This window comes from Perca flavescens, chromosome 6 (genome assembly GCF_004354835.1).
Source record: "Perca flavescens isolate YP-PL-M2 chromosome 6, PFLA_1.0, whole genome shotgun sequence".
Taxonomy (NCBI): domain Eukaryota; kingdom Metazoa; phylum Chordata; class Actinopteri; order Perciformes; family Percidae; genus Perca; species Perca flavescens.
Genome location: NC_041336.1, coordinates 8,804,175 through 8,830,705, shown reverse-complemented (window position 1 = coordinate 8,830,705; position 26,531 = coordinate 8,804,175). Strand labels below are relative to the sequence as shown.

At 42.0% G+C, this 26,531-nt stretch overlaps 1 protein-coding gene across 5 annotated transcripts in view; it reads right to left on the bottom strand.

The window, feature by feature from the left end:
• Positions 1-26,531, bottom strand: part of sema6cb (semaphorin 6Cb) — a 167,724-nt gene that overhangs the window by 4,033 nt on the left and 137,160 nt on the right. For 3 of the 5 annotated variants that reach the window (XM_028579971.1, XM_028579970.1, XM_028579972.1), the window contains 3 exons: positions 15,647-15,705; positions 15,107-15,157; positions 12,120-12,275 (listed from right to left, as the gene is read on the bottom strand). In XM_028579971.1, coding sequence (XP_028435772.1) covers positions 12,120-12,275; positions 15,107-15,157; positions 15,647-15,705 — 266 coding nt within the window. The remainder of the gene's footprint in view (positions 1-12,119; positions 12,276-15,106; positions 15,158-15,646; positions 15,706-26,531) is intronic. The other 2 variants (XM_028579973.1, XM_028579974.1) reach the window with 2 other exon arrangements.

The window sequence follows — 26,531 nt, the reverse complement described above, 5'->3', positions numbered from 1 at the left end:
CAGATTTCAGGACATGTACAGTATCATCATATCGGCCAATCCAGCCAGACAGGTTATGATTTTTCAGTTCGTGGAGGTGTAATGTGATAAAGCCGTGAACCCGACCCAAATCCTCAAACTGATAACATGCTCCAGTCCTTTTGAGACCAACATCTCTGAAGGATTTAATCTAGGTGGACCGGAGGATGTGAATAAAGCCGGTAAATTAACTCCTGAGACAGTGAGGCCTGGGTGAACATTATTAAAAAGGTAATGAGTTTGTGTTAAAAGGGCCAAAAAAGGTCTTCCTCACTGTGTGTATGTGATTAGGGGATACTACAGAGGTGGGAAATCTAATCAGAGACTTGAAAGATTTCAGTCAAATCACACACACACACTTATTTTCTAGAGCCTTGAAAGGCACCTGACACTATGGTAACTACACGATGCATGATGTAGACAGACGAGTCATTTGTGTCCTGTCATTACAGCTTTACGTTGGCAGAATATTATTATGAGGTAGGATGCTGTAAAATGAAGAGACAGACTTTTATCTCTTGTCATGATGGATCCGTACATACACAGTTTCTGTCCAACAGTTTTAAAAGGAGTTGATAATTTAGGTCATGGAGTTACTGTGAAACTTCTTTATGATCTTCATTATCTAGATATAGACTTTTGAGCAGGTGTGCTTATTATTTCATTGTCATGTATCAGTACACCCTTTTTAGAGGGATGCTTTGCTACTATTTTCCCTACAGAGACTGAGAGAGAGAGAGAGAGAGAGAGAGAGAGAGAAACTGTGGTGCAGTATAATCTTTCAGAAAATAATGCTTTGACTAGAGCTTCCAATTAAAAACACCCAATTTTTTGCCATTTATTCCTATGATTGCCTCGACTTATGACCACATTAAAAAGTCATAAATCATAATTGCAATCCCAGTGGGAGAGGCAATCAAAGTGATGCTGCAGTGAGCCTGTTAATACTTATTCTTTTAATCTTGGACACATTTATTTTTTTTGGGACTCATTACCCAGACAGCCAATCAGCTTGTCGTGGGTCTAAGTTTGTGGTTCTAACCGATCAGTATCCCGGCGTGCAGCTCTTGTTATGAGCAGTAAAAGGCTGCTCTCATCTCAGTGTGCTTTCTGCCTCCTGTTACCCCTGTGGCTCCCTGGTACCTGTGAGTCATCCGCTCCCTCTGGTCTCCCCCCTCCCTCCCTGGTTGGCTGTGGCTACAGGCCTATTCAGGGGTTCCTCTTGGTTGAGCGGTATGAGTCAAGTGCCGCGACAGGGGGGTAAAATGCGCAGCTGAGGTAAACAAATCCAAAGCCTACGAATGACCTGTCACAACATGTTTCGTGAACAGCCTGGATGACTCAATCACTGGGTATGTGGGACATATGGTACCACCGGTCACAGTGAAATTAATACCCTGTGAATCATACCGACAGCCTGGCAAGCAGCTAGGTGGCGCAAAGGAGGTGCCGGCCAACTGTACACACCGACTACGGCTTTCTTTGCACTGCTTTACAAGCATCTGGACATTAAAAACGGGTTTGAAATTTTTGTTTTCAAATTTTAAACAAGTGTGTTCGTGGGGGGAAATCATCACCTCAAATAAACGTGATAATTAATGCCACTTTACACTCTGTCCACAACTTCCCTTCAATGTTTACATAGCTTGAGAGTCGGTGTTCCTCTCGAACACTGTCGCATTATATTTCTGTGTCAACTCAACATGGTCTCGGCTCCGCGGAGGCTTAATATAGAGATACCCAAGTCTGCCAAAAGGTAAAAAGACAGATGGGCTGCAAGAATGGACGCAATGGAGGGGGATGGGAAAGAGGGATGTTTACAGCCAGGGGAAAAGGAAAAGAGGAAGATGAAGGGATGAAATTCCACCCTGATGACAAATTGGAGTTAAAGATGGGAGTGAATGTGAGAGAACTCAAAGATCCAAAAGATAGGTGAGCAAGAGCAAAGAAAGAGAGTGGAGATGAGAGCCAGAGAGTTAAAATTAAAAAAAAGAAAAGATGGATAGAACGAGTGATGGTATGTGCGAGGAGCAGATTTGAAGGAGGAGGAGGATGGGGAGAGAGGCAAAGTGAGAGACAGACAGACGTAATGTGCTGAGTGACAGACCGTCACTCTGCTGAGTTTTGAAGTCTGGTGCTCTGCGGCAGCTGTGATATGGTTGGAGAACAACCCTGGTGCTCCTCCACAGCGCCGTAGGAAGAGAAGCACTCTGTGATTGCATCCATACTGTTAAAAATAGACTGTGAGGTAGGTTATATAAACAGGCAGGTTTTACTCTGTTTTGCCGGTGCTGCGTCTTACTAACTGGTGGTGGTTTTTGCACAAGGGAAATAAAGTAAGGAGGTCTGGCAATTGTTATGTGTGAATTATTTTTTTCCTGCAGGTGATGAACAAATTACAATGAAAATAACAACAGGACATTCAAACATCAGAACTCAAAACTACAAAACTTTCTTTTAAAAATATTGCCAGGAAGGAACAGCTAGCTACCTTTATTTCAGACAACACTCTCAAGTTCAGATACAAAATAATTTAAACAGAGGAACAACTTTTTCTTTTGCACCCACATTTTCTATTGTATCAGGCCTTTCTCAAGGGTGCGATTAAATACTTTGCAACCTGGAGAACATTTTGTGTTCTATTTTTGCGCATCAAGTGAAGACGTTCCAAATTAGCCCTAATTAGTTTCTGCTTCTGCAAGCTTACAAGTGCATGTAATTGTTCCCTTAATGGCTACTCCATCCCAAAGAGAAGCCGACGAGACAAAATGGCCACAGGCTTCATAGACAAGGATTACCCCCCCCACACACACTCCCACTAACGCTGGAGATTTGTTTCCTCCATACTAAAAATAACAATTTAGCTCCCGAAAGACACCCTGAGGTTGAAGATTGGAACAAATGAATTATTTTCCTTTTTCAAATCCAAGTGAAAAGCAGAGCAGCTCTGACCCGTTGCTGTAAGCTTTAGTAATTTGACAGTTTCAATACCTGATGTCTGTGCACTGACAGACATGGTTAGCAAAGAGAGCATGTGTGTGTGTGTTTGCGTGCGTGCGTGCGTCGCGCGCGCGCGCGCGCACGCACACACGCACACACACACACACACACACACTATGTGCAGGGTTTTGGCTGTTGACTGAGTGAATTCAATCATGTACACTTGTTATTAGGAATTTGCATAATATTCCACCTCAGTGCTCAGCCAATTGGATGCAGTCTAATATATGCACACAAGCTAAGGTGATATGGTGTAATGTAACAGATCCATTCCAATTGAAAGCAGTGGTAATGAGCACTGCATTTCATTCCAGGTGTGCTGATGCATAGAGAGCATAGATTTCATTCCAGGTTTGATTGAATACTGGTAAATTAAGTGTGCTGTGGCATCTGGCAATCAGAACCATACGGTCTTTATAAAGTCCCGCAATATTTACACCTGTACTTTGTACTTTGAAGGGAAAGTCAAGTTTTTAAGTAGCAGGATACATTTTGTTTCTCAAACAACAGATAGTGGTTGGATAAAGGGGTGGTTCATTCAAATTACAAAAAAACACACTCTGTTGCCACACTAGTACATATGGAGGTGAATGAAGACTTGCTTGTACTGATTAAAGCATTAACAAATTACATTTGAAAAACTCCAAAGCAGTGTCTATCTAAAAACCACCCACCTCAACATGAATAGTTTTCATTGGAACTACTTTCGACTGAACAAATAGTCCCAAACAAAACTTTGCAGTTGAATTTTTCAAATGTAATTTATCACTACTTTGACCAGCACAAAGTCCAAATCACCTTAATTGTATTGGGGTAGAGACAACATTTAATCTCTAAGTATAATAAACATCTAAACTATCTGCATGGCTATACCACTAGGGTTAAATAAGGAAAGTGTATTTTGTGTAAACCGACCCAGTGTGTCGGCATGCAGACCGTGCCTAAGGAGGTGATTGAGACAAGAAAGTCTCCTATATGGTTCCAGGGCTTTGATTGTGTTGCTGCCTTGATCAGTTACCCACAGGTAAAAGGAATTGTAGTTGAGAACGTCAGTTGCCCACATATTCAAAAATTGTAGGGTTTATATCGGGCTCATAATTACGGTTAATGTGTCTGGCCGGGCCAGGCCAGGCTCGGACACAACGTGCACGAGCTCGGGTAGAGCTTAATTTTTTTGGCCCAATCTAAGCTTTACTTTGCAGTGGCATTCAAATAACTTATAAGTCATTAAACCAGGCAGAGCACATGCATTGAGTTATGTCCTTTTGTTTTTTTACATGCAGCTGCATCAGAAGCTTAAAAAAAGAGGATCTGTTTATTTGCCATCCAGTGGCTGGTAAAGCAAAATGGTTCCAATGCAAACCTCCAAATCTTGCTGTGGTGATTCACATGGCAGAGGAAAAGGCACTGGAAGAATCTTGGCTCCACCAGCAAACTTAAAGAGACAGTCCACACCAAAGTCAGTTTTTGCAGATATGGTGAATAATCAAAACTTATCTTGGTGCTCTTCAAGCTTAACAACTGGCAATATATGACGAAACGTGCACCAAACAAAAAGGTAAGGGCGCTCTTAATAGTAAAGGCTATTTAGTGGACACCTATCTGAAGAAGTACCTCACTGCTCACAAGTGTAACATTTGTTTTCCACATAACCTTCGTCTTTCTGCTAAAAACCACATCTACCATTGTGTTAGTATCACTGTCTTTGGAGTGAACTGCTGCTTTAAGAGATGGCAAAACTGCTCGCAGGTCCACTCAACCACCTGCGCACAGTTCCAGCCGTCGGCTGGAAAACTAGAAAAGGGTCAGTGAGAGAGAATTCAACAAAGGAGGCAGGTACAGCTTAAAGGGTTAGTCCAACTGAAGAAAGAAAGAAACAAAGAGAAACAGGCAGGTAAAATGGGAGAAATACTCCCCAGAGGTCAATGGGACAAAAGGGTAAGGGGTTAGGGTTAGGAGCCGGGGCTACTGCGTGGGTGGATTTGATCACTGCGGGCCCCGTGGATCGCTGTGACGCTGAGAGCTGACGGCCCTCCATCCTGACACTGAGCTAAGCTTTAATAGCTGACACGGAATAAAGAGTCATCAAAATTCCCGGTTATGGAAAGTGAAGTATTTGGTGTGTGTAATGCCTTTAAGGTTAGTTTTTACAGCACGGTGCAGTGTGTGTTTTTATAGTAAAACATGATGTCATTTATAATCGCCATAAAGTGCTGGTGTGCTGAGCAGAGGGAAAAATTGCCTAGTTCTGCGTGACCTTTAATGAGTGCCATTACACTATGACATTACTCAGGGAACCCAAATTGGCAGTAACGTTTCAAAAAGAGAAGTAAATGTGTGTCTGTGTGCGCACATCATAGTTATGATTCATGTAAGAGTAGCCAGAAGGGTCAACTTAGATGAACGGGCTGAATGACATTCGACAGCCGGCAGTTCTATTTAACCATGGTAATGAACGTGTTGTGGATACGCAGCCTCAATCTGAACCTAAAGATCAAAAAAACGCATTTCATTTTTGAATGTCCAACTTCACACAGTGTCCACCGTTTGAGGAAAAAAAAAAAAAAAACCGCTGCCTTCAAAATGATTGTTGAAATGAAAAGGTAAATGTGCTGCGTTGTGGTAGATGGCGTTTATTTTTTAACCAGTGACTAATAAAACTACTAAGAATTAAATGCAGACACTTTATCATTATGTGTTATCACTTTTCTTGATTTTTGCTTGGTTCTTTGCAAAGGCTAAGGTTGTTTTATATTAAACTAGACATATTTGCTTTTATTTTAAAAACCTAAAATACATTAAAATATTAACCATATGAAATACTGATTGTGATTTGGAGGAGCAGATATTGTGATGGCGGTTAGACACAGTCAGAGCCTTATCAGTGACTGGATGATACAGGCGGTGTGTCTGTTTCCATGGTCTCTGCATGTATAAATAACTCTAAAAACTAACTGGCATCAGGTTTAGCCAGGGTTCACTCTCTGCTGTCCTCCTGTATTGTTTTAATGAGTTTGAAAACGCCTGCTTCACTTGATTCTATTATCGAGCCGTCTCCCTGTGCTTGTCAGCTAAATTAGCTGCTAGCCTGGCTTTTTAGTCCAACCCACGCTAGTTCATCTAAATGTGCAGAAGAGTCACGGAAAAGGTCAAATAACAATAGAGGGAGAGAAAACAAACCAGAGAGGTCTAAACCCAGTAGTCTTGTGTGCCACAGTTTTGCTAACACACAGTTTTCGGTGTTCACACACAATGAAGAGGTAGGTGTTCCCTGGCCAGAAACAGCTCTAGTGCAATCTGGCGTTTTTCTAAATAGCAGCAGGGCAACAGGTTCCTGCCCCTGCCTTTTAGTCTTCCCTGGTGTTTACATAATGTAGTGCAGCTACCCACATCTGAGCCAACATTTCAGCTCGTGCTTTTCATCTGTCCATAACAGAGCTACATAAAACAAAAACGCACAGGTTAGGATTAACAGGGCTGCAAGTGTTAAGTGAGCGACTGCTTTTGTACTTTTTTCTTCTAGCTTATAGAGTTTATATCGCACTGCCATTTATGGATAAAGTGGATTGACAGATGGTTTACTCTTACTCATATGTTCTATGAGAGGCCATTGCTGAAAGGGGAACTTTTGGAACTTGGGTAACTTTCCTGAGCAGTTATATCTGTCTCAACTGTCACACATAATAAACCGCTTTTCCACAGCCTCGGAATACAAAACAGTCACTGGCTTACAGACTATCCTTGTTTTAAAAAGATAAGTATGGTGTGGTGACACATTTTCACTCCGAAAAAGGAAAGTGAAATTGTGAGCCAAGCAGGTATTTGTAGGAAGGTTGGGGGTTCAGATTCCTGATCAAGGGTCCAGCAGTTGGGCTAATGTTAGGATCAAACCTGTGTGTTATCACTGAAATGATGACCCTCTGTGCTACTGTGCATTTTGTATGCACGTGTGTAGTCTCATGGAGAGCTTTGAGATGTTCCATAACACGCCTAGGGCCATAATGAGCTTTTTTAAATTTCTGAACATTACACCAGGCAGTCATGTGTGCGATAGATAACGCTTGCTGGTTTGGTAACTTAGCCTGATGACTCGTTGTCGTAGTGGCAGCAAATTTATTTTGCAGCCAGGGGGGTCTAGGCACTCTCCGATGGCTTGCGAGCTGGAAAAACCAAACTCTGGTCAGGCCAATCACATTGTGTCGGTGGGCGGGCTAAAAGGAAGATGTGTTCGGAGTTTTGCCGACCGCATACGGCAAAAGTTTAATCTATCAACTAGCTCCACTACCTTCTTTGTTGCTCTGCCTGGTTGTAGTGCTATCCTATTACGTGCAGAGGGAATTTGAAAGGTTTATCCCGGCCCTCGGATTGAGCCCTGTCAATGGTGAGTTCCCAGACCCAACATCTTGATGTGGGTCTGGCTTGTCAGGCTATAGTTGTCGAGCTAAAACTGTTTTGGAGTAAAGACATGACAATGTTCTTCCCTTTGGTTACACGTGCATCTATTCAACTTTAGTGTTTTGTAACTTGTCTTCAGGTATCTTTGTCTCTCCTGACTAGCCGTTTCTATATTGGGCCACTATCTGTGTACGGTTGTCCACTAGCCCACCTCGTGGCTGCTGGAAGATTTGTGACACAGCTGCAGAGCCTCTACAGAAGGTACAGATAGAGAAGCAGAGACAGAGAAATTGACAGGGAGGGAGAGAGATTGCAGGCACTCTCGGAACTGTGATGCTGTTACTTCCACACCGGCTCCTTTCCTTATCAACCCGCCCGCCCCTCTGATTGAACCGACAGCGTCACAGTCTCTGGCTGAAATAGATTGCGCTGCTGTTTCTATTACATCCTGCACCCCCTCCCCTCCCCACTGTTGTCCGACTCCCCGGCTCAGGCCCCTGCTGGTTATTTATTTGTTATGGGCTTTTTTCATTTGAGCCTGAGTAGCTCATCATTGCAGCCAGCGAGTCTGTTTGCGTGAATGGAAGCTCCGTTCCCTCGCTGAGGATTTATGGACTTGTGACATGGTGCTTGTGCTAGCAAGCAGCAAGGAGAGGACAAAACCCTGCTTAATGCCGCCTTGTCCTCCCTCAATCACATCCCAATGAACTGTATCTTCTTCCTAAACTTTCAGGGATATTCTCTAGTCCTCAGAAGGGGATAAAGCCCCAAACTGTCTCTCTTCTGCTCTGCAGCTCGTTACGTGATCACTTGAGGGTCACAGAGAAGTTTTGTTGCACTTCCTGCCATGGTTATGTTAATCACTATGAGTGCGAGCCAACTGTCAAATTAAACATTTAAGAAATAAGACTCGGGCCTATAAAGATCAAGATGTAATTAAATATTCAAGAACTGGTTGGAGTTTTATAGGTCATGTCATTTATCGGGGTAGCTGGATGGTGTAATTGTTGAAGAGTTTATAACTTCAGGATTACAGGTCTGATGCCTTTAATAATGCGGGAATAGGAAGCTACAGTGAAAACAGAACTTTAAATTCCAGAAAGAACCTTCAATCACTGCTTGTAGACCTCTAGTTATGTTATTTGACCTTTTCTGTGACTATTCTGCAAATGTAGATGAACAAGTTTGAGTTAAATTTAAAGCCAGGTTAGCAGCTAATTTGGCTGACATTTGTATATACACAAATCACCAACATTCAGCCCAACCATATAACCTTCAGAGCTGAAATTATTTGTTAATTAAATGTTGAAGTCTTTTTTTCCCCCAAGCCAAAATACCAAAAAAGTTGATGATTCCGTGTGAAATATGAACATTTGCTGCTTTTCTTAGAAAATGTCAGCAACAGATATGTGCAATGTAAATACGTCACCTCCAACTCTGGATATTTTTCACTGTTCTCGGATGTCTAACTGATCAAACAATTTATTGACAAAGTAATTGGCAATATGTGGTGCAGGTCACTCCATACGTATACAGTGGTGCTCATAATTTTACAAACCCATGCTAAAAAAAAAAAATCATCTTTTGGAAATTGATTTTAATGCCCTAATTAAAAAAATAGGAGAAATCCAACCTTTAAGGACACCAATTTTCTTTGTGAATGAATAATTTATTGTAAATAAATAAATATTCTTCCTTAAAATACAAGCCCCTATGTTAAATTTCCATAGAGGAAGGCAGATTTTTATTTTTAAAGGCCAGTTATTTTATGGATCCAGGATACTATGCATCCTGATAAAGTTCCCTTGGCCTTTGGAATTAAAATAGCCCCACATCATCACATATCCTTCACCATACCTAGAGATTGGCATGGGGTACTTTCCATAAAATCATCTCTCAATGCAAATCAAACCAGCTATTAGGCTAACTGAAATAAAACCATGCCATTTTTAGTCAACTTTAGCATGGGTTCATCAAGTTATGAGCACCACTGTAGATGGTAAATCCTTCAAAAACAATACCTAACATCCAATAGTGTTGCTTCTTTGATACATGTGTTTTTACTGGCCTCGACTGAACATTGGGTCAGCCTTTAGACTGTTTTGAGTTAAACGTCATCAGCCCGACAGACTGAGGGCAGCTAAATGGCTGGACAGCAAACGGGAAACGTTTCTTTAAGATGGCACAGATTACTGCTTAAAGGTGGTAAAGGTGTCACTAAGAGTGAAGGGAGCGTGGCTGGGTGTCATGGATACGGTCAAAACCACACTGATGTGTGACGCGCGCCGCAATAACAATAGCTTGTGCATTTCTAATTTATGTGGTTACAGGGATTACATCTTGTGCATATAGTATTCATTGTGTGTGTGTGTGTGAGTGATTGACCCTGAGGACAACCACTGTGCAGTCGATAGTGTAGATCGTTTTCCCGTCATGTAGTCATTAATTTAATTAAATGCTTTTACACTTTTCTTGTACTTTAATGAAGCAGAATGCCTTGATTTCTATGATTAGAGTCCATTCCTTTTTGTAGATAACCCTTGTTTAACTTTGTAAAATCAAGAATGGTACTTATTTATTTTAGAATGTAGACAGCAAGCCCAGGGAACACGTCTCTCTTTCTTTTCTTTTTTTTTTTAAGGAGCGAGAGATCAAAGAAAGAGAGATTTGGTTGAGTTAAAAAAGCTGAAAAGTTAACATCAGGACTTTGGCTCTCTGTACTTTCAAAGTCTGTGTTAGCTGCACAGGGGAATGACTTTTGCTACCTGGCTTGTGTTTTTTTTCCATGTGTAAGAAAACATTGAGGGAATATTTGTGCGTGCCGACGACCTAAATAAAAGATGAGGAAAAGCCATGAGGGAGCAGTGTTGTGTTAGACTCAGGTTCTCTACTTGATTTGAGGAGTTAATTAGAGCCAGTGCTGTATTTATAAAGAGTCATTCAATCTTTCCCATTCATGGCTGCTGCGTTGAGCACATCAAGATATTTGGCTGAAAATAACGGGACAAGAAGGTCCTCCTCTAATATTTGGGCCCATACAGAACCATGTTTATCTCTGTTTAGTGAATATGTATGCTGGTATTCACTGATATTGAACACTTAACATTTCCATCCAACCAACACAGGGCTTTAAAAAGGTGCACTATGACTTCCTGCATGGTTTCAGCGTGATTTCATTTTTGTCTCAAATCGTAGGCATCTCTCCTTGATCTGCTAGCTGCCTGCTCCCTGAATCCACTGTGAAAAAGCCTGGTCTCGGGAGACAACACAGGGGTCGTAAACGTCAAATAAACACTAGGGGCACAGGATGTGCACCAAAATACAACAAACCACCTTCCAGTCAATTACCGACAAGATGGTTGGGGGAGGAGGTTAGTGCTTACTGTCCCCCCATTATGTGCATGCGCAATGTGTGGTTTGCGTTCAGTGAGCGGCTGATCAGCTCTCCGTCTCACATCTGGGATAGTCTCACATTGCCAGACGTGTGTACGTTCAAACGTTGTTTTAGTCGTGTGACAGAAAACTCAGATTGGGCAGATAGTCTAGCTAGCTGTCTGGACTTACCCTGCAGAGATCTGAGGAGCAGTTAACCATAGTCCTCAGAAATCCTCCGGAGTTTAGAATTACAACACAAAGAAAGCGGAAGGTAACGGACATCCGAAAACGGACATCCAAAAAGTGTCATCCGGCAGAATTTTCGGAAGAACAAGAGCAATCCCAGGAGTGGAACATCGTGGATATAGACTACATCTGGGATGACAACAGAAACAGGCTGAGTTGCAACAAGGCAGAGAGGCTTATCTTTGTAAAGAAAAACATCTTCCTAAGAAGTAGGCTTTGAGGTACCGGTGATATTTTCTTTCTTTTTAACCATACATATTTGGTAGAGGCCCACTGTATGGCAAGGCTTTCCTAAAAGGCCATTTCTTTGTTTTGTAAAGAAGTCCCATGTTCCAGGCTACTGTTAGTTTTGCCAAATGGAAACATAAGTGAAAGATATTTATGTTGGTATTCATTATTTATATTTGATTTTATATTTGCTTGTCTAATCATTTTATGGGCTATGTAAGTTGTATAACAGCTAAAAAGGCTTTTGAAGTAGTTTCATGAATTTGTATAATTTAACTTGTCCTCAGTGTAATTAATGGCTGAACGACTTTAAAACGACAAACAAACCTCGGAATCGACTGACTGCCAAATAGTAAAATTGCAAAACATCGGTAACGGCCCAGAATTTTACGATGGGTAGAGCCATGGTTATTAAGAAAATCATTTAGCAATGCCTTTCACTAAGAGGTTGGTTTAGGAAACTAGTGAGTTAAGTGTTAGTGAGCTAATGAAAGTGATATTTCACCCCGGGAGAACGTTTACACATATTGAATGGTGAGGTGCTTTCTGCTTTTACTGGTCAGGACTCATTTTCTCATTGACTATTAAACAGCATGCAGAATTTATTCATCCTTCAACCATGGATGGAGGACATACAGTCATTTTGGATTTGTCTCCACTGTCAATTTTACATGAGCTGTTTGAAATGAGTGCCATTGCTATGGAAACAGTGCAGCCATGTGTGCTGTTCTCCCAGAGTGAAACACAATTTTTTTTTGTTAGTGGTCGGTCTGGTTAGAAGCGTACGATGAGGCATTCGGGGCCCAGCAATGCAATCCCCTGCAGGTTCACTGAGGACAGACATCCCTCCCCCTTACCCTCCATCTCCACACTGATTGGCTCCGAGTCAGGTGACCCATGTTCCCCTACAGGGGGAGGGCCATCAGGACCTGTACCTCTTTCAGGGTCACCTGCCTCCTTTGGGAATGCCGCCCCATGATAGGTTGTGCTGGCGCTTGTGGGTGTGGTCTTCCCTGTGGTTGTAACGAAGGGGGTTGGGGAGGGGGGGAAGGATGGGGGGGAGGAGGAAGGGTGGGGGGGCGACAGAGTGAGTGATTAGTGAAACGTGAATCAGCCTGGGGAATTAAGTTCAGAGAAATGAGGGTGAGTCCAGAGTGGAAAGACAACCCGTTAACATAAAGACCCAGTGATGACAGGATCAACAGGATGAGCACACAGAGCAGAAGTTCACCTCCCCACAGATACACAATGAGTGCTGCAGTGGACTTTACCAGCTGCTTAATGCCCACGTGCATTCTCTCCAGGAAACTGTGATTTTGGCATTCCAACATTTGCAGGGACATATCCACCATTCTCCAGAATATTTTCTTGCTATAGTCACACTCCAAAACAGCTCATATCCTGTAAAGAAATACATCACTAGCACATTTTGTGACTGCTTAATCGTCATAACACAGCTATCTGGCAGTTTGTCAGAAGAGACTCAGTTTAGCAGAAGCTGACAGTAAATTAATAAAGTATATTCATTCTTGAATGGCTCTCATATTTTTACAAACTGCAGCCAAGGTTTTGGGCACTTTTATAATATTTAAAAGTCATGATTTGACAGAAACATTTGTCAAACTTCAGTCTTGTGTTAATAAACCACCCAGTAATCATTTCATCCTGGTTCTTCAGCTTATTTTACAGAATATTTTTTTTTTTAAACCGGTCTTGATCTCCGACCACCGTTAAAACGTCCGCTCTGTTAAGTGTTTTCACAGATAAGTTGAAATAGATACTGGTGGCTGGCTTTTCCACTACCTCACACGAGCTGAGCGGTTTCACAGAAAACTCCCGTCACCTTGAGGCAGAGCAGCAAACATTATGACGGCCACATTTGGAATCCTTTCAAACATATGCCAAGATACACGCTGGGCATTGACTGCCACAGGCCTTGTACTATCAAACATATTTATCTTGATGACACACTCCACATCTTGATTGCATTATTAGCTCTCTGTTGTCCTTGAGGTCCGGTGAGCAGCATGCTGCTATTGGCTTGGGCTCCTGCACTAATAAGCCAGCCATAATGTTAGCATTCTGCAGAGCTCACACCCAGACTGGAGGAAAAAGGCTTGTTCTCTCTTTCTCACTGTGAGCCAGTTGACAGCGTTCACTCTGAATGAGGTGCCCCGTCAGTTCGCCATCTGCGCCGGGCAAATTAAAACTGTACACCAGGGGGTGTTTGGCCCTGGCACATCGGACAATAGCTCCAGGACTTCATTACTTCAATTTATAACAATTGTGTGTACGTAGGATACATTTTGTCCATTTTTACTAATGATAAAGTATAAGAAAAAAACACATTATACAACAGAGGAACATTTGATTACCTACACAGGCATGTGTTTGTCTCACGCTCTTCCCTATGCTGGTTGTGATTGTTTGGGTGACAGGAAAGTGGAAGAAGAAAAAAAAACATCCTTTGGTGTGCTTTCGACAGGGAACTGAGCCCCTGTGTGACAACGGCTTTTTGTGGCATATGGGGTGTTTTATTGCCTAGGAAAGCTGATAATTGCTCTTCAGTGCGGAGACTTAAAAGGCTTTTTGTGTGAATCAGCTAGAAAAAAAAAAAAAGGACAGCAAAAACAAAAAAACACAAACAGAGACAGAATCTGAATGCGTGTTGAGAACTTCAAACAAGCAGTGAAGCATCAGGGCGATGAGAGCCCCGCAGGATTAAGCAGGAGGGTTGCTCATCAAGTCTTGCTACCGACTGAGTGGTAATTCCTCCAGCAGGCTTTACAGACTACCGAGGCACTATGGGACTGTGGAGGTCTGGGCCCGAGACCTCTGGCAGACAAAGTGGCCTCTGTTCTGAGAAAGACGCAGGATGGATGGTTCTGCTGAGCTGTAATGGCCGACATCTCCCAGCATGATGGGCTGCTCATTGCGGATACTAATCACAGAGTTGGATTAACCGCCGCCATTAGCTCCCCTGTGCCCCAATTTGTCCAGTGACAAAGGAATCTGACTTTGAGCAAGTCTTAAAAAACTCCTCATAAAGTTGAGACTGGTGCTTTAGCTGTGTAGATAAAAATGAAGGAGGCAGGCGAACAGCATCCGATTGAAAATGACTGGTTTTGAACGTCAGAGTGTTAGAACACCACCTCCTAAATCTTTTCCGAAAGCTGGCCAGCTTGTCGGCATTTCTATTTCTATTACGGCCATGCCAGGGGATGCGCTGTGCGGCCAGCGGAGGAGTAATGGGACGTGACAGGGATGATGATCCTTCTTGATGCAGGGCATTAGGCAGCCTAGCCAGCAAAGCTCCCGGTCCATCAATGGACTGATGCTTCAGACAATGGCTTCAATGTTAAAGCTGTCAGACTGGCTGAGGAGGAGAGGTGGCACCGGCCATTCAGCTGCCTCAATAACATATTCTGTGACTTCCCAAGTTGTAAAGTGTAGAAACATTTACTTTGTAGGCATATAGCTGAATATATCTGACTCTCCTCTCCAGTTAACAGTGAGTGAATAGGTCAAGGTTCAATGTGCTGTTAAAGGATATGTAAAAAAACAATTCAATTTTTTTTTTTTTTTTTAACATGGGTCTTTTTTTTTTTTTTATCATCATTTTGGCCATCACTTTTATTGTGATGTTTTACTCACCAACTTCGCCAGCAAAAGTATCACGCCAGGCAAGAATACATGCAATTAGACAGGTTGTAAACAAACTTCCAATTTTACCAAATGTGTTTGGGAATGAAACAACTGAACTGAGCTCAGTTTGCTAGCATTTTGTCTGTTAGCGCTCAGTGGTGACCAACTAAATGAAAAATTAAAGACATGATCCACTGACCATACGCTGAATCCAGAGCCGGGTTTTGCTTGCGAGTGGTCGCCAGGACATCTGGAGAAAGACAAAAAGAAATTCAAAAGGACATCAGTGTGTGCGGTGTGATTGGTTGAGATTCTTGGCTTCTGGGCTCCAATTCATTTACTTCAAATGGGAAACATGTATTGTTGAATCAGTCCCGTTTGTGCTTCTGATCACATCTCAGACACACACAAAAGAGCCATAACAACCCACTTTGTCTTATATAAAAACACTTCTATGAGCAAATGCTTAATTAACACAGAAAGATTGAGAACAGTATTCCAGCAGGGATTGCAAACGGGGGCGAACAAACTACTCTTCAATCTCCTTCAACATGAACTGAATTGCTGCCCTCGTTGAAATAAATACTTCATAATGCTCCATTATAATTTGTTGATTCCGCAGTCACTTGTGCCTGCTGTCGCTCTGCCATCAAGATCTAATACCGGTCAATAGTTGCTGTTTTTTCCTCTGTGTCTTCATTGCTTTTGTAAATCACTGAGAATAAATACATGTTCCTACCGTGGCAAGTATCAGCATGCTGACGGTAACCGCTCTCCACATCCTGTTCAAAGCCACCTCTGAAGACAAAGAAACAAACACAGACACACACACAGACACACACACACAGACACACACCAAAACAAGGAGACACATCAGTGAATTTGCATCAATCCATTTTTACCATCCATTTTCCTAACTGTCCATTTCAAACAAAGCACCTCTTGGGTCTTGCCTAAATTGGTTTTGTTGATGAGGTGCTAGGAGACAGGGAGGTACAGTGGGGGAAATAAGTATTTGACCCCTTGCTGATTTTGCAGGTTTGCCCACTTACAAAGAATGCAAAAATCTACAATTTTAATCATATGTACATTCTAACAGTGAAAGACAGAATCCCAAAGAAAATTCCAGAAAATCACATCATATGAATTTATTAAAATTGATAACCATCTGATGAGGAAAAACAAGTATTTGACCCCCTGGACAAACAGCAAGTATTCTGGCTCCTACAAGCCAGTTAGTCTTTCTTTAAGACACAGCCCCAATCCAAACCAATTGTCTACATCAAATACACCTGCCTCACCTCGTTACCTGTATAAAAGACACTTGTCAACACCCAAACAACCAGCATCCAAGATCACCACCATGGGCAAGACCAAAGAGCTTTCTCACGGACATCAGGGACAAGATTGTTGATCTGCACAAGGCTGGGATGGGCTACAAGAGAATCGGAAAGCAACTTGGAGAGAAAAGATCAACTGTCGGTGCAGTTATCAGGAAATGGAAGAAGCACCACACCACCGCCAACCTCCCTCGGTCTGGGCCTCCACACAAGATCTTGCCTCGTGAGGTGTCCCTGATCATGCGAACGGTGAGGAATCATCCCAAAACCACAAGGGGGGAACTGATGAATCAACTGAAGGCAGCTGGGACCACAGTTACAAAAAGAAACGGTTGGTAACACACTACGCCGTCATGGATTGAAATCCTGCAGCGCACGCAAGGTCCCCCTGCTCAAGAAGAAACATGTACAGGCCCGCATGAAGTTCGCCATTCACCACCTGGACGACTCAGAAGAGGCCTGGAAGAAGGTGATGTGGTCAGATGAGACCAAAATAGAACTTTTTGGCCTCAACTCAACTCGTCGTGTTTGGAGGGCAAAGAACACCGAGTACAACCCAAAGAACACCATCCCCACCGTCAAGCATGGTGGTGGCAACATCATGCTTTGGGGGTGCTTTTCAGCCAAGGGACGGGACAACTCCATCGTATTGAGGGGAGGATGGGCGGGGCCATGTATTGTGGAATTCTGGGCCGACATCTCCTTCCCTCAGTGAGAGAGCTGAAGATGGGTCGAGGATGGGTGTTTCAGTACGACAACGACCCTAAGCACACCGCCAAAGCAACAAAAGAGTGGCTGAAGAAGAAGCACATCAAGGTTCTGGAGTGGCCTAGCCAGTCTCCAGACCTGAATCCGATTGAAAATCTTTAGAGGGAGCTTAAAATTCGAGTTGCCAGGCGACAACCTCGGAACCTGAATGATTTGGAGGCTGTCTGCAGGGAGGAGTGGGCCAACATCCCTGCCAAAATGTGCACAAACCTTGTCACCAACTATAAAAACCGTTTGACATCTGTGCTGGCCAATAATGGCTTTTCTACAAAATATTAACATGCCGTTTGTCCAGGGGGTCAAATACTTGTTTTTCCTCATCAGATGGTTATCAATTTTAATAAATTCATATGATGTGATTTTCTGGAATTTTCTTTGGGATTCTGTCTTTCACTGTTAGAATGTACATATGATTAAAATTGTAGATTTTTGCATTCTTTGTAAGTGGGCAAACCTGCAAAATCAGCAAGGGGTCAAATACTTATTTCCCCCACTGTAAGTGCACCGTAAAAAAATGTAATTTGTTTTGTGTCTGGCTGAGGTCAGAGTGTCTGTGCCTCGTATTTTGTTGTTGGGACACAGTAGTGGCCGGACTTGAAGGGAAAATCCACCCTTGGATCTTTAACAAGGTTGTGTATTATCAATTTTGCGGCGTTCAGCAGATTCCAGGAGTTAGTTTGTGATGAAAAGTTGTAATTTACTTTTGTGTGCCCTCACTTTCCCTCAAACTGCCTCCTCTGCCGGACTTCAGTTAGTCATTTCCTACCTTCTCTAGGTCTGTGCCCCTCTCTTCATACATAACACGTTCTGTAGCTGCACTGTGTTTTAGTCAACTGAAGCTACTGCTGGTGAAATTGGTGCCTCGAGTTTGCCTGCTCTGCAATAAATGTCTCACTGTATTATTGTTGAATGTCAGTGAAAAACAGGCTGGAGGGAAGTGTGTTGATTTAGAGCAACTGATACCAAAACCTGTCATTTACCACTGATGTTTTTGTGGGAACACTTTCTGCTGTTGAACCTCCCACATTGCTAATGGCATGGCAATATATATTTTGACTATAATTTGACCAGCTTTCTGCAGGAACAAGAAAAATACACACAAAAAAAGTAACCTAGAGATGGAAGTGTTTATGAAAGCTGTGTGTTTGTGCGGATTTCTGTGGGGAAAAGAAAAAGGTGTGTAGATTTGCCTTGTTGAAAACATTTTCACTACCTGTTACCATCTATGCAAAAACATAGTGACAAAATAATGAATGAATTTAGATTGGTAGATTAATTGGTGTTTGTTGTCCCCTACGTGTTATGCGTTGATTGATGAGTTGCCCTTTTTAACCACATCTGTGTAAATTCGCTGTACTTGAAAACAGAGCCACATTTGAGCAAAAATGGACAAAAAAAAGCTCAATCCTGTCAAATGAATCCTTCAAAAAAAAAATGATTGTGCAATTTCTGCTATTCTGAACTTGCTGCTGTACAATCCAAATCCTCTGAGTTCAGCTTTTGAACCAATTCTCCAAACTGACAAGAAACCCAATCTGACAATTATTGATTTTCTGCTGCTCTGGTGAAAATGTGCTTACGATTGATACGCTCCTCTGCCTCCAATAGACGCAACATCTTTCACCCTCGAGTCGATCAGAAATCAAAGGCTCATCCAGACGCATCCATTCGACGGTTGAGTAACGGGATTGAGCCGATGCGTGGTGGAGCGGAAGCTCCTCCAGCCGAGCGGCGCTCCTCATGGACGCCAACAATCTTCCCACACGTTGTAATGAACCAAATAAAACCGACACGGGCTCATATACTGCACTAGCACAAGTGTAATGATCCAGTATTCACACCAAAACACTTTGTACAAGCATGCATGCACGCCTACTCTATAACAAACCAATTAGTTCCTTATATAACCTAAACACAAACCTTCATCTCACAGATTACATGCAAACAGTCTTCCAGCATCCACCTATAATTAGCAAGCACACTTCTCTCACACACACACACATCCTACACGGACACAACACATGATCGTGTACATACATTTTTAGATTGCTTTCGAGAGACTCACAATCCTCAAGACAAACATACTTCTCAGTCAGCTCCTGAGAGAAACAACAGATGTCTAAATTGGAGGCAGTGAACAGCCAGAAAGTGAGAACACTAACCTGTGCTAGAGGGAGAAAAATCAGCTCAAAGAATTAATCACCTCAATTTCTTCAGTGTGTGTGTTAAAGCAGCTACTCGGCTGTCAACTGTCAGGTTTAGAGATGTGCGTTTGCAAAACCTGCTGTGAGGAGGCCCCTTAAAGCACGCATACACACCTGGTGCACTAAAATACACCCTCTCTTACTCACTAAAAACCCTGGCTCTCTTATAGTATCTTCCTTTACGTTTCCCAAGGAGGGAGTTATACGACCTAAGACAGCAGGTGATGATCAAACCAAAGAATGCCAGGCTTCTGCTTAGTTTTCGTGTGAAGAATGAAGAAGTCTGGGAGAGAAAAAAATAAAATAAATAAATAAATGAAAAAGCTTAAGAGCAGTTGGTGTTTGACGTCATACCATAAATGGTGCGATCATATCGTTTTCTTTGGTATGATTCATAGTGAAAAGTTTTGAGTTTATATTTGAGTTGTTTAAAGCAGTAGCAACCTTTTTTGGCTTGGGACCCCTTAAAATAAAGCGTTTGTCTACTCTACAGTTGCAAGTGTAAAGGTTGTGACCACTTCACCAAAGAGTGATTATTTCCTCTCATTTTGTTTGATCGAATACTTTTTAGAGGCAACATTGCGCACACACACACACACACGATGGGAACCACTGGTTTAAAGTATATGGCTGGCGTTATTTTATCTTTTTACTATCGACAATTGCCATGAAGAAGATAAAACCAACAATAAATTCAACCTAACAACTATCTGTGTAGCCAAAGCCTGGTATAGACTGATGATTTCATGTCATTCAATTTCTCTTGTGTAGAAACTATTCAACACACATGAGAAAGTCACTCACTACCTGTATACATCACCCCGCTCCCCATCACTATGACGACTGATAGAAATGTCCACATGAATCAGAGGACACAACTTTAAAAGAAAACACAAAAGCCATCCGAGTTGGAAAGCAGCAATAAAATGCCATGACCCAACCAGAGTTACTGGTGCTGGATATAAGTATGTGACTGTAGCATTTCCTTTTGAATATATTCACAAAAAGGTAGTTGATCCAAACAAGCAGAAATTCACATTTGATTTCTCCAAATTCTCAGAATTTGACTTAAACAACATCCACATCATCTTCATGTAAACAACGCGTTTTGCACTGGCTGACATAGTCCTTCACTGGGATCGACACAGAGATCAAAGTTCATTCCTCTCAGCTCGTCAAACTGCCAAAGGGCTGTGAACATTGAAGCATGTGCTCCAGCATGCCAACGTGGACCTGCTCCCAGATCAACAATGCTTCGAACAATAACCTTCAAAGTCACTGTGACTTCTAATGTGACTATTATCACCACTGTTCATCACGCCCCCAACCGGCCCGTCAGACACCGCCTACCAAGAGTCTGGGTCTGCCGAGGTTTCTTCCTAAAAGGGAGTTTTTTCTTGCCACTGTCGCAATAGCCACTGCTAATGCTTGCTCTTGAGGGAATTACTGTAATTGTTGGGGTTTTGGAATTTACAGAGTGTGGTCTAGACCTACTCTATCTGTAAAGTGTCTCGAGATAACTTTTGCTATGATTTGATACTATAAATAAAATTGAATTGAACAATGCTCAACACATTTCTGCGCGGTGGTGGGCTTTACACTGTGGATAAGAGCGGACCGAAGCTTGTATACAGAGTTTTGTTAACTAGTAGGCTGACCGGTCACCTTTACGTTTGAAAGAATATGCCAGACTTGTCGGCTTTCTTCACCATAATTGACCTTCTCTGGTGTTTATGCACATGAATAAACAGATGAACGCGACCATCGGCCTAAAATTCATTTGGTTCTGCTCGGCTTTCCGCACATAAGGAACTGCTGGCTGTCAGATACCAACATCTGTCTGCTTATTCCCCATAAACCCTTTCTGTCTGGGTCCATGCCCTGTGGCTGGCTCTGTTACACTATGTACAAACAGTAATGCTACTATCTGAGTATTAAAGGCCTTGTTCTCATTGGCCAAACAAAAACTGGATGTCTTTCCACCTGGTTTGGTAGTTTTAGTGTGTGATTATATTTGTATGGTAATGTATATAATATCCGGGCATTGATAATGAAATGCACTCAATGGCTCAATGTTGATTTCATTTAGCAAAGAATTTTTTTTTGCCGGTAGGCCTTTGACTGTAATGAATGCAGCGTTGACTCAACCTTTGACAACAAGCCGAATAGATGCATTCACTTAAGGTGAGTATCTGCAGAACAAATTAACACCTGCAGATGAGAGTCCATAAAAAAGATAAAATGCAGGCACAAAATAATGACTTCACATGTAGCCTCCCCAACTACACGAAGAATTACATGAATACAGATTTGTTTCTCAATCTAAAAACATGAAAGTGGCTCGAAATGATTTGTCGCTGATCTGCAGAATGAAATCAATGAATGACCCTCATGAACAAAACATGATGATGATTTCATTTATCTAGCACTTTTCAAAGACAAGATACAAAGTGCTTTTCAAAAGATGTAAAATAGGGGAGATAAATCCCACATGTCACACACAGCTGTTTATTTCCTACAGGCGAGGACACTCAAGGCACAGGCCCATAATTAGGATTTGGCATCATGACGGATTGGACCAAGTTGGGAGACAAAATCATACATTTGTGATGGATAATGCCTTTGGAACAAGTCTGTCCGACTGTCCGCCGTTCTCATTAAGATTATGTGAAACATGTTTGATATTTGCAAATGGAATCCGTACAGCTGGCATTATGCAGCTAGAGAAACTTGCTTAAGAAAAACAACCAAAAACGACAACAAAAGGGTAAAATACTCTGTGCTGTGAGTGAGTGCTATTTTATAATCTTATTGAGTAGGTGTCAGTTCAGAGCCACAAATCAGCTGAAGTTCACGTGCGTCAACTTGGCAGGAAACGTCCTGTCCAGTTTCCCTGTGCTGACACGCATTAACTCTCCTGAAAGGATGCAAGTTGATCACATTTGTTCATCAGTCGGTGGATTTGAACCAATCGATCGACACATTTCGGCATTTTGTATGTATGATTTGTAGGATATATTCAATATTGTTCTTATTCAACAAATCCCATGAAAAGACCAAAACCAGCAATGACCCGATACTACTAATAAGTGCTGTCTTTTAAAAGCCTGATATGTCTTATGAAGTTTATTTTTGATCGTCGTGATGCTATCACATCTAATGCATGGCTGATAATGTTCTCCATCAAATGCACTATACCTGCTGTTTGAGCAACAGACAGGAGAGAAAAGACACTGCTGGTTTTGGTCTTTTCAAGGGATTTTCTTTTGGCATATCCTTAAAGGGGTTTCATCTGCACTACGCAGCTGATCCAGTTCCAGGATCCTTAGCCATCCTCTGTCCTTGGCTGTCTTTTGTTTTGGCATTGTGCTTCGGCAAGAGTGATTATGTCAAATGCATTATGGATGACACGCAAACTGAAACACCCTGAAACAGTAGGACGTTGAGCCGTCTGGCCACACAATCTTTCAAATGTGCGCGGCAAAGAGACTGAAAGAGAAAGAGGGGCGGAATCCTCTGTCTTCTCCCTCTCCTATCCCCTGGATCAGCCACAAATCAGTCATTAAAATGTATGCCACCTCTGGATGAGAAAGGACTGGAGGAGGAAAAGAGACTGATCGCCCATGAAAGAGTGATGTGAGAGAGGAGACTGTGAGAAAGACACGGGGAGAGGAGGAGGTCCCGGGAGGAGGATGACTTTTGAGCCACTTCATCATAAACTCTGGTCAGGTTTCTTTCTGCTGCCTGATTCACATCAGTTCATCCTTCTCTCGTCCCATCACCATCCCTTTATCATCTTCATTGCATTTCTCCTCTTTCACTATCCACTCTTCACCCTTTTCAAGGATATACACGCATGCATATATATAAACGTTTATAAAGATATCACATTAAAATCTGATGTTACTTTAGAGCCTCAAAGACACCCTAAGCAGAAGCTTTCTTTTCTTGAATCGAAAGACCTAAATGAAAAACAGATGTTGTGCACTTTGGAATCAGACTTATAAAACTCACTCTCACTTCCCTCCCACTTTTTCTCCTTTGTTCATTCCTTGTCCCTTTTGTCTTTCCTTCATTTTTCCCTACTTTAAATCAGTCTCTTTTTACATTGATTTCTTGCTCCTTAGTTTCCTCTTCTCTACCAGTTTCCCTTGTTTTCTCTTCCATTCCTTCTTCTTGGTTCCTTAGTTCTTTTCTCTGTCCATACTTCTCTCTCTCTTACTCTCTGGCAATGGGGTTGATAGTTGAGTCTGGACTCAAGGATGTTTTGGCCGATCTCTCTCACGTTCTGGTCCATTGCAGCTCCGTCCTGCACGCTAAACACGACTCATAAATCAAAACCACAGCGAGCAGCTTGGAGCACCTCGCCAGCGTGAAGCCACATCGGCACTTCCTCCCTCTCCGTCGCAAGCACATCTCACTGTACTTGCGAGGACTTTCCAGTACTAACCTCAAACCACAGACCTAACCCTAATCTTAATTACAACCTAACTTGGCTTAATGCAAATCGTAAACTCACTCCTGAAAATTACAACAAATAAAAACTACTTTTTCATCTTGCTTGCCAACTATTCATGCTTACATGAATGATACATACATTTTTAATAATAATTCAATAAAAATATATATTTTTTTCATTCAAAATCTCATTACTTTTACCTCCTCAAAAGCAGTGAATCTTAAATTATTATCTCAGTGCGTACCAGGAGGCATAAACAAAAGTTCAAACGCACTTTTTTCACACAAACTTTTACAGATTTCTCACAAATTAAAAAGGGTTTTACTACTGGATATCCTGCTTGTTTTGAACTAATTAAATGCTCTCTGTCTTCACATTATTTCATCTCAACAGGAAGTAGATCATCCAATTAACCACTTCCCCCCCTCTGGAAGCAAAAACCCTTTTTGAAAATTAAAACAGAGAAAGGTTTGAGGTCACTGTGCCTGGCCAAGAAATAATCACGCACAAACCCCCCCTGCAAAACCGCAACTGCACACTTCAGGTTTTGTACAAATTAAAGAAACAAGATATACATTGTTAATAAGTAAGCTTGGCGCTGGTAGGTGAACTGTGTTGCCATTGGACAGATCTAGTAGTATCAAAACTACTTCTAATATCCACAAGAAAGAAAATAAGCATATTTCCCAAAATATGGACCTATTGCTTTAAAGGAGTAAAGGAAGCATCAGGATCAAGAGGTTAAAAGTACCAAAAATTGTCTCTGAAAGGTTTGTTAACTGCTTAATCGTAGAAACCCAGCTTCACCGCAAAGAAAATGTGTCAAAATAAATCAAAATGTCCATAGAAACTTTTCAAACCACTCCTGTAGCACAATCCATTTCTCTGCTGTTAATCCATATGTCCAGTTTGTTCCAAACACTCAGTTTCTCCATTACTACATACCTCCTTATAGGCCTGAAGGCCCACCAGGAAAGCTGTTTTTGAGGACATACTGAACGTTTGAATGAACAGAGAAATGGTACACGGACATATTCAGAGAAATGGTACACGGACATATGAACAAACAGAGAAATGGTACACGGACATATGAATGAACAGAGAAATGGTACACGGACATATTCAGAGAAATGGTACACGGACATATTCAGAGAAATGGTACACGGACATGGTACACGGACATATTCAGAGAAATGGTACACGGACATATGAACAAACAGAGAAATGGTACACTGACATATGAATGAACAGAGAAATGGTACACAGACATATTCAGAGAAATGATACACTGACATATTCAGAGAAATGATACACTGACATATTCAGAGAAATGGTACACGGACATATGAACGAACAGAGAAATGGTACACTGACATATGAATGAACAGAGAAATGGTACACGGACATATTCAGAGAAATGATACACGGACATATTCAGAGAAATGGTACACGGACATATGAACGAACAGAGAAATGGTACACGGACATATGAATGAACAGAAATGGTACACCAGTGGTTTGAGGAGTTTCAATGGATGCTTTTCTTTGCCGTGCCTCTGGGTCACACTGCAGAACGCTCTATCATCTGTGAATGCAAGCTGACTACACCTGCTGTCCTTCACCACATTACAGAGCCACCTTTTACATTTACAGGAGTGTTTGACACTCAAAACAGAGTATCAGTGGTGCCTTGAAAACAGTTTCTTTGTCTTAGTTAAAGATGCATTTTTTTTTTTTATTGATAATACAGCCGGGGTTGAACCCGGACCGCTGCGGTCAGGACATTGGCCATTGTATTTTGGTTGTGCACTCTTGTTGCTCATAGTTCGATGAGAAGATACATACCACTCTTATGTGTGTACGCTTAATATTAACCTGAAATCAGGCTAGCTTAACACAAAAGGCTGGAAGCAGCTAGCCCAGCTCTGTATGAAGATTACACAATCTGCCTACCAGCACCTCTAAAGCTCACTGATTAACACGTTATATCTTGATTATTTAATACAATTATTATTTTTGCATGTGATAATTTCATTAAGTCTTGTTTTCACTGTGAGACTGCTCCCAGTCTTTATACTAAGGTAAGCTAACCATCTGCTGGAAACAGCTGGTTAGACAAGGCTTCAGGAAGTCACTGTGGAGTAGGAATCCAGCAGCTTTGAAATACACAAACAAAAGTCTATGATGGTCGATATATGTACAAGAAACCAAATATTATACTGTCAAATACACAAATATAAGAGGGCACACAGAAACATGCATCTAAAAGAAGGGGAAGAAATCTCATTAGCCTCTGTCTGTGTGAGGGCAGGGAAAGTAATGTGTCTGGGTGGCCAAGCAGACTATATGCAATAATTCCAGGTCTGCACATTTTCAGCCATCAAAATAATCTATTGGAAGCCAGTCAACAGTGGAAGTGACGCTCTCTGTGTGTGTGTGTGTGTGTGTGTGTGTGTGTGTGTGTGTGTGTGTGTGTGTGTGTTACAGAGGGGGGAGGTGAGTGTAGTGGGACATCAGTCTAGAGAAAACTCCATACACAGTTTATAACCAATGTACGTACTGCAGAGGTAAGAGAGACAACAACCAGTGTGGTGATTTAAGAACAGGTTGGCCATCAACCACACAGGGATGCACAAAGTCCTTGACTGTCAGGAGGCACCCAGGAGGAGAAAATAGTACCTTTAACTGCCTCTACTGCCTCTACTGCTTCTTCTCCTCCTCCTCCTCCTCCTCTTCCCTTTACTGCATCTGTCTGTCTACCTATTCATCCATCCATCTGTCCATCCAACAACCCATTCATCTTTCCTCCCCATTTTGCCAGACGGTGAGGTAGACCGCTGCATGATTGAAACG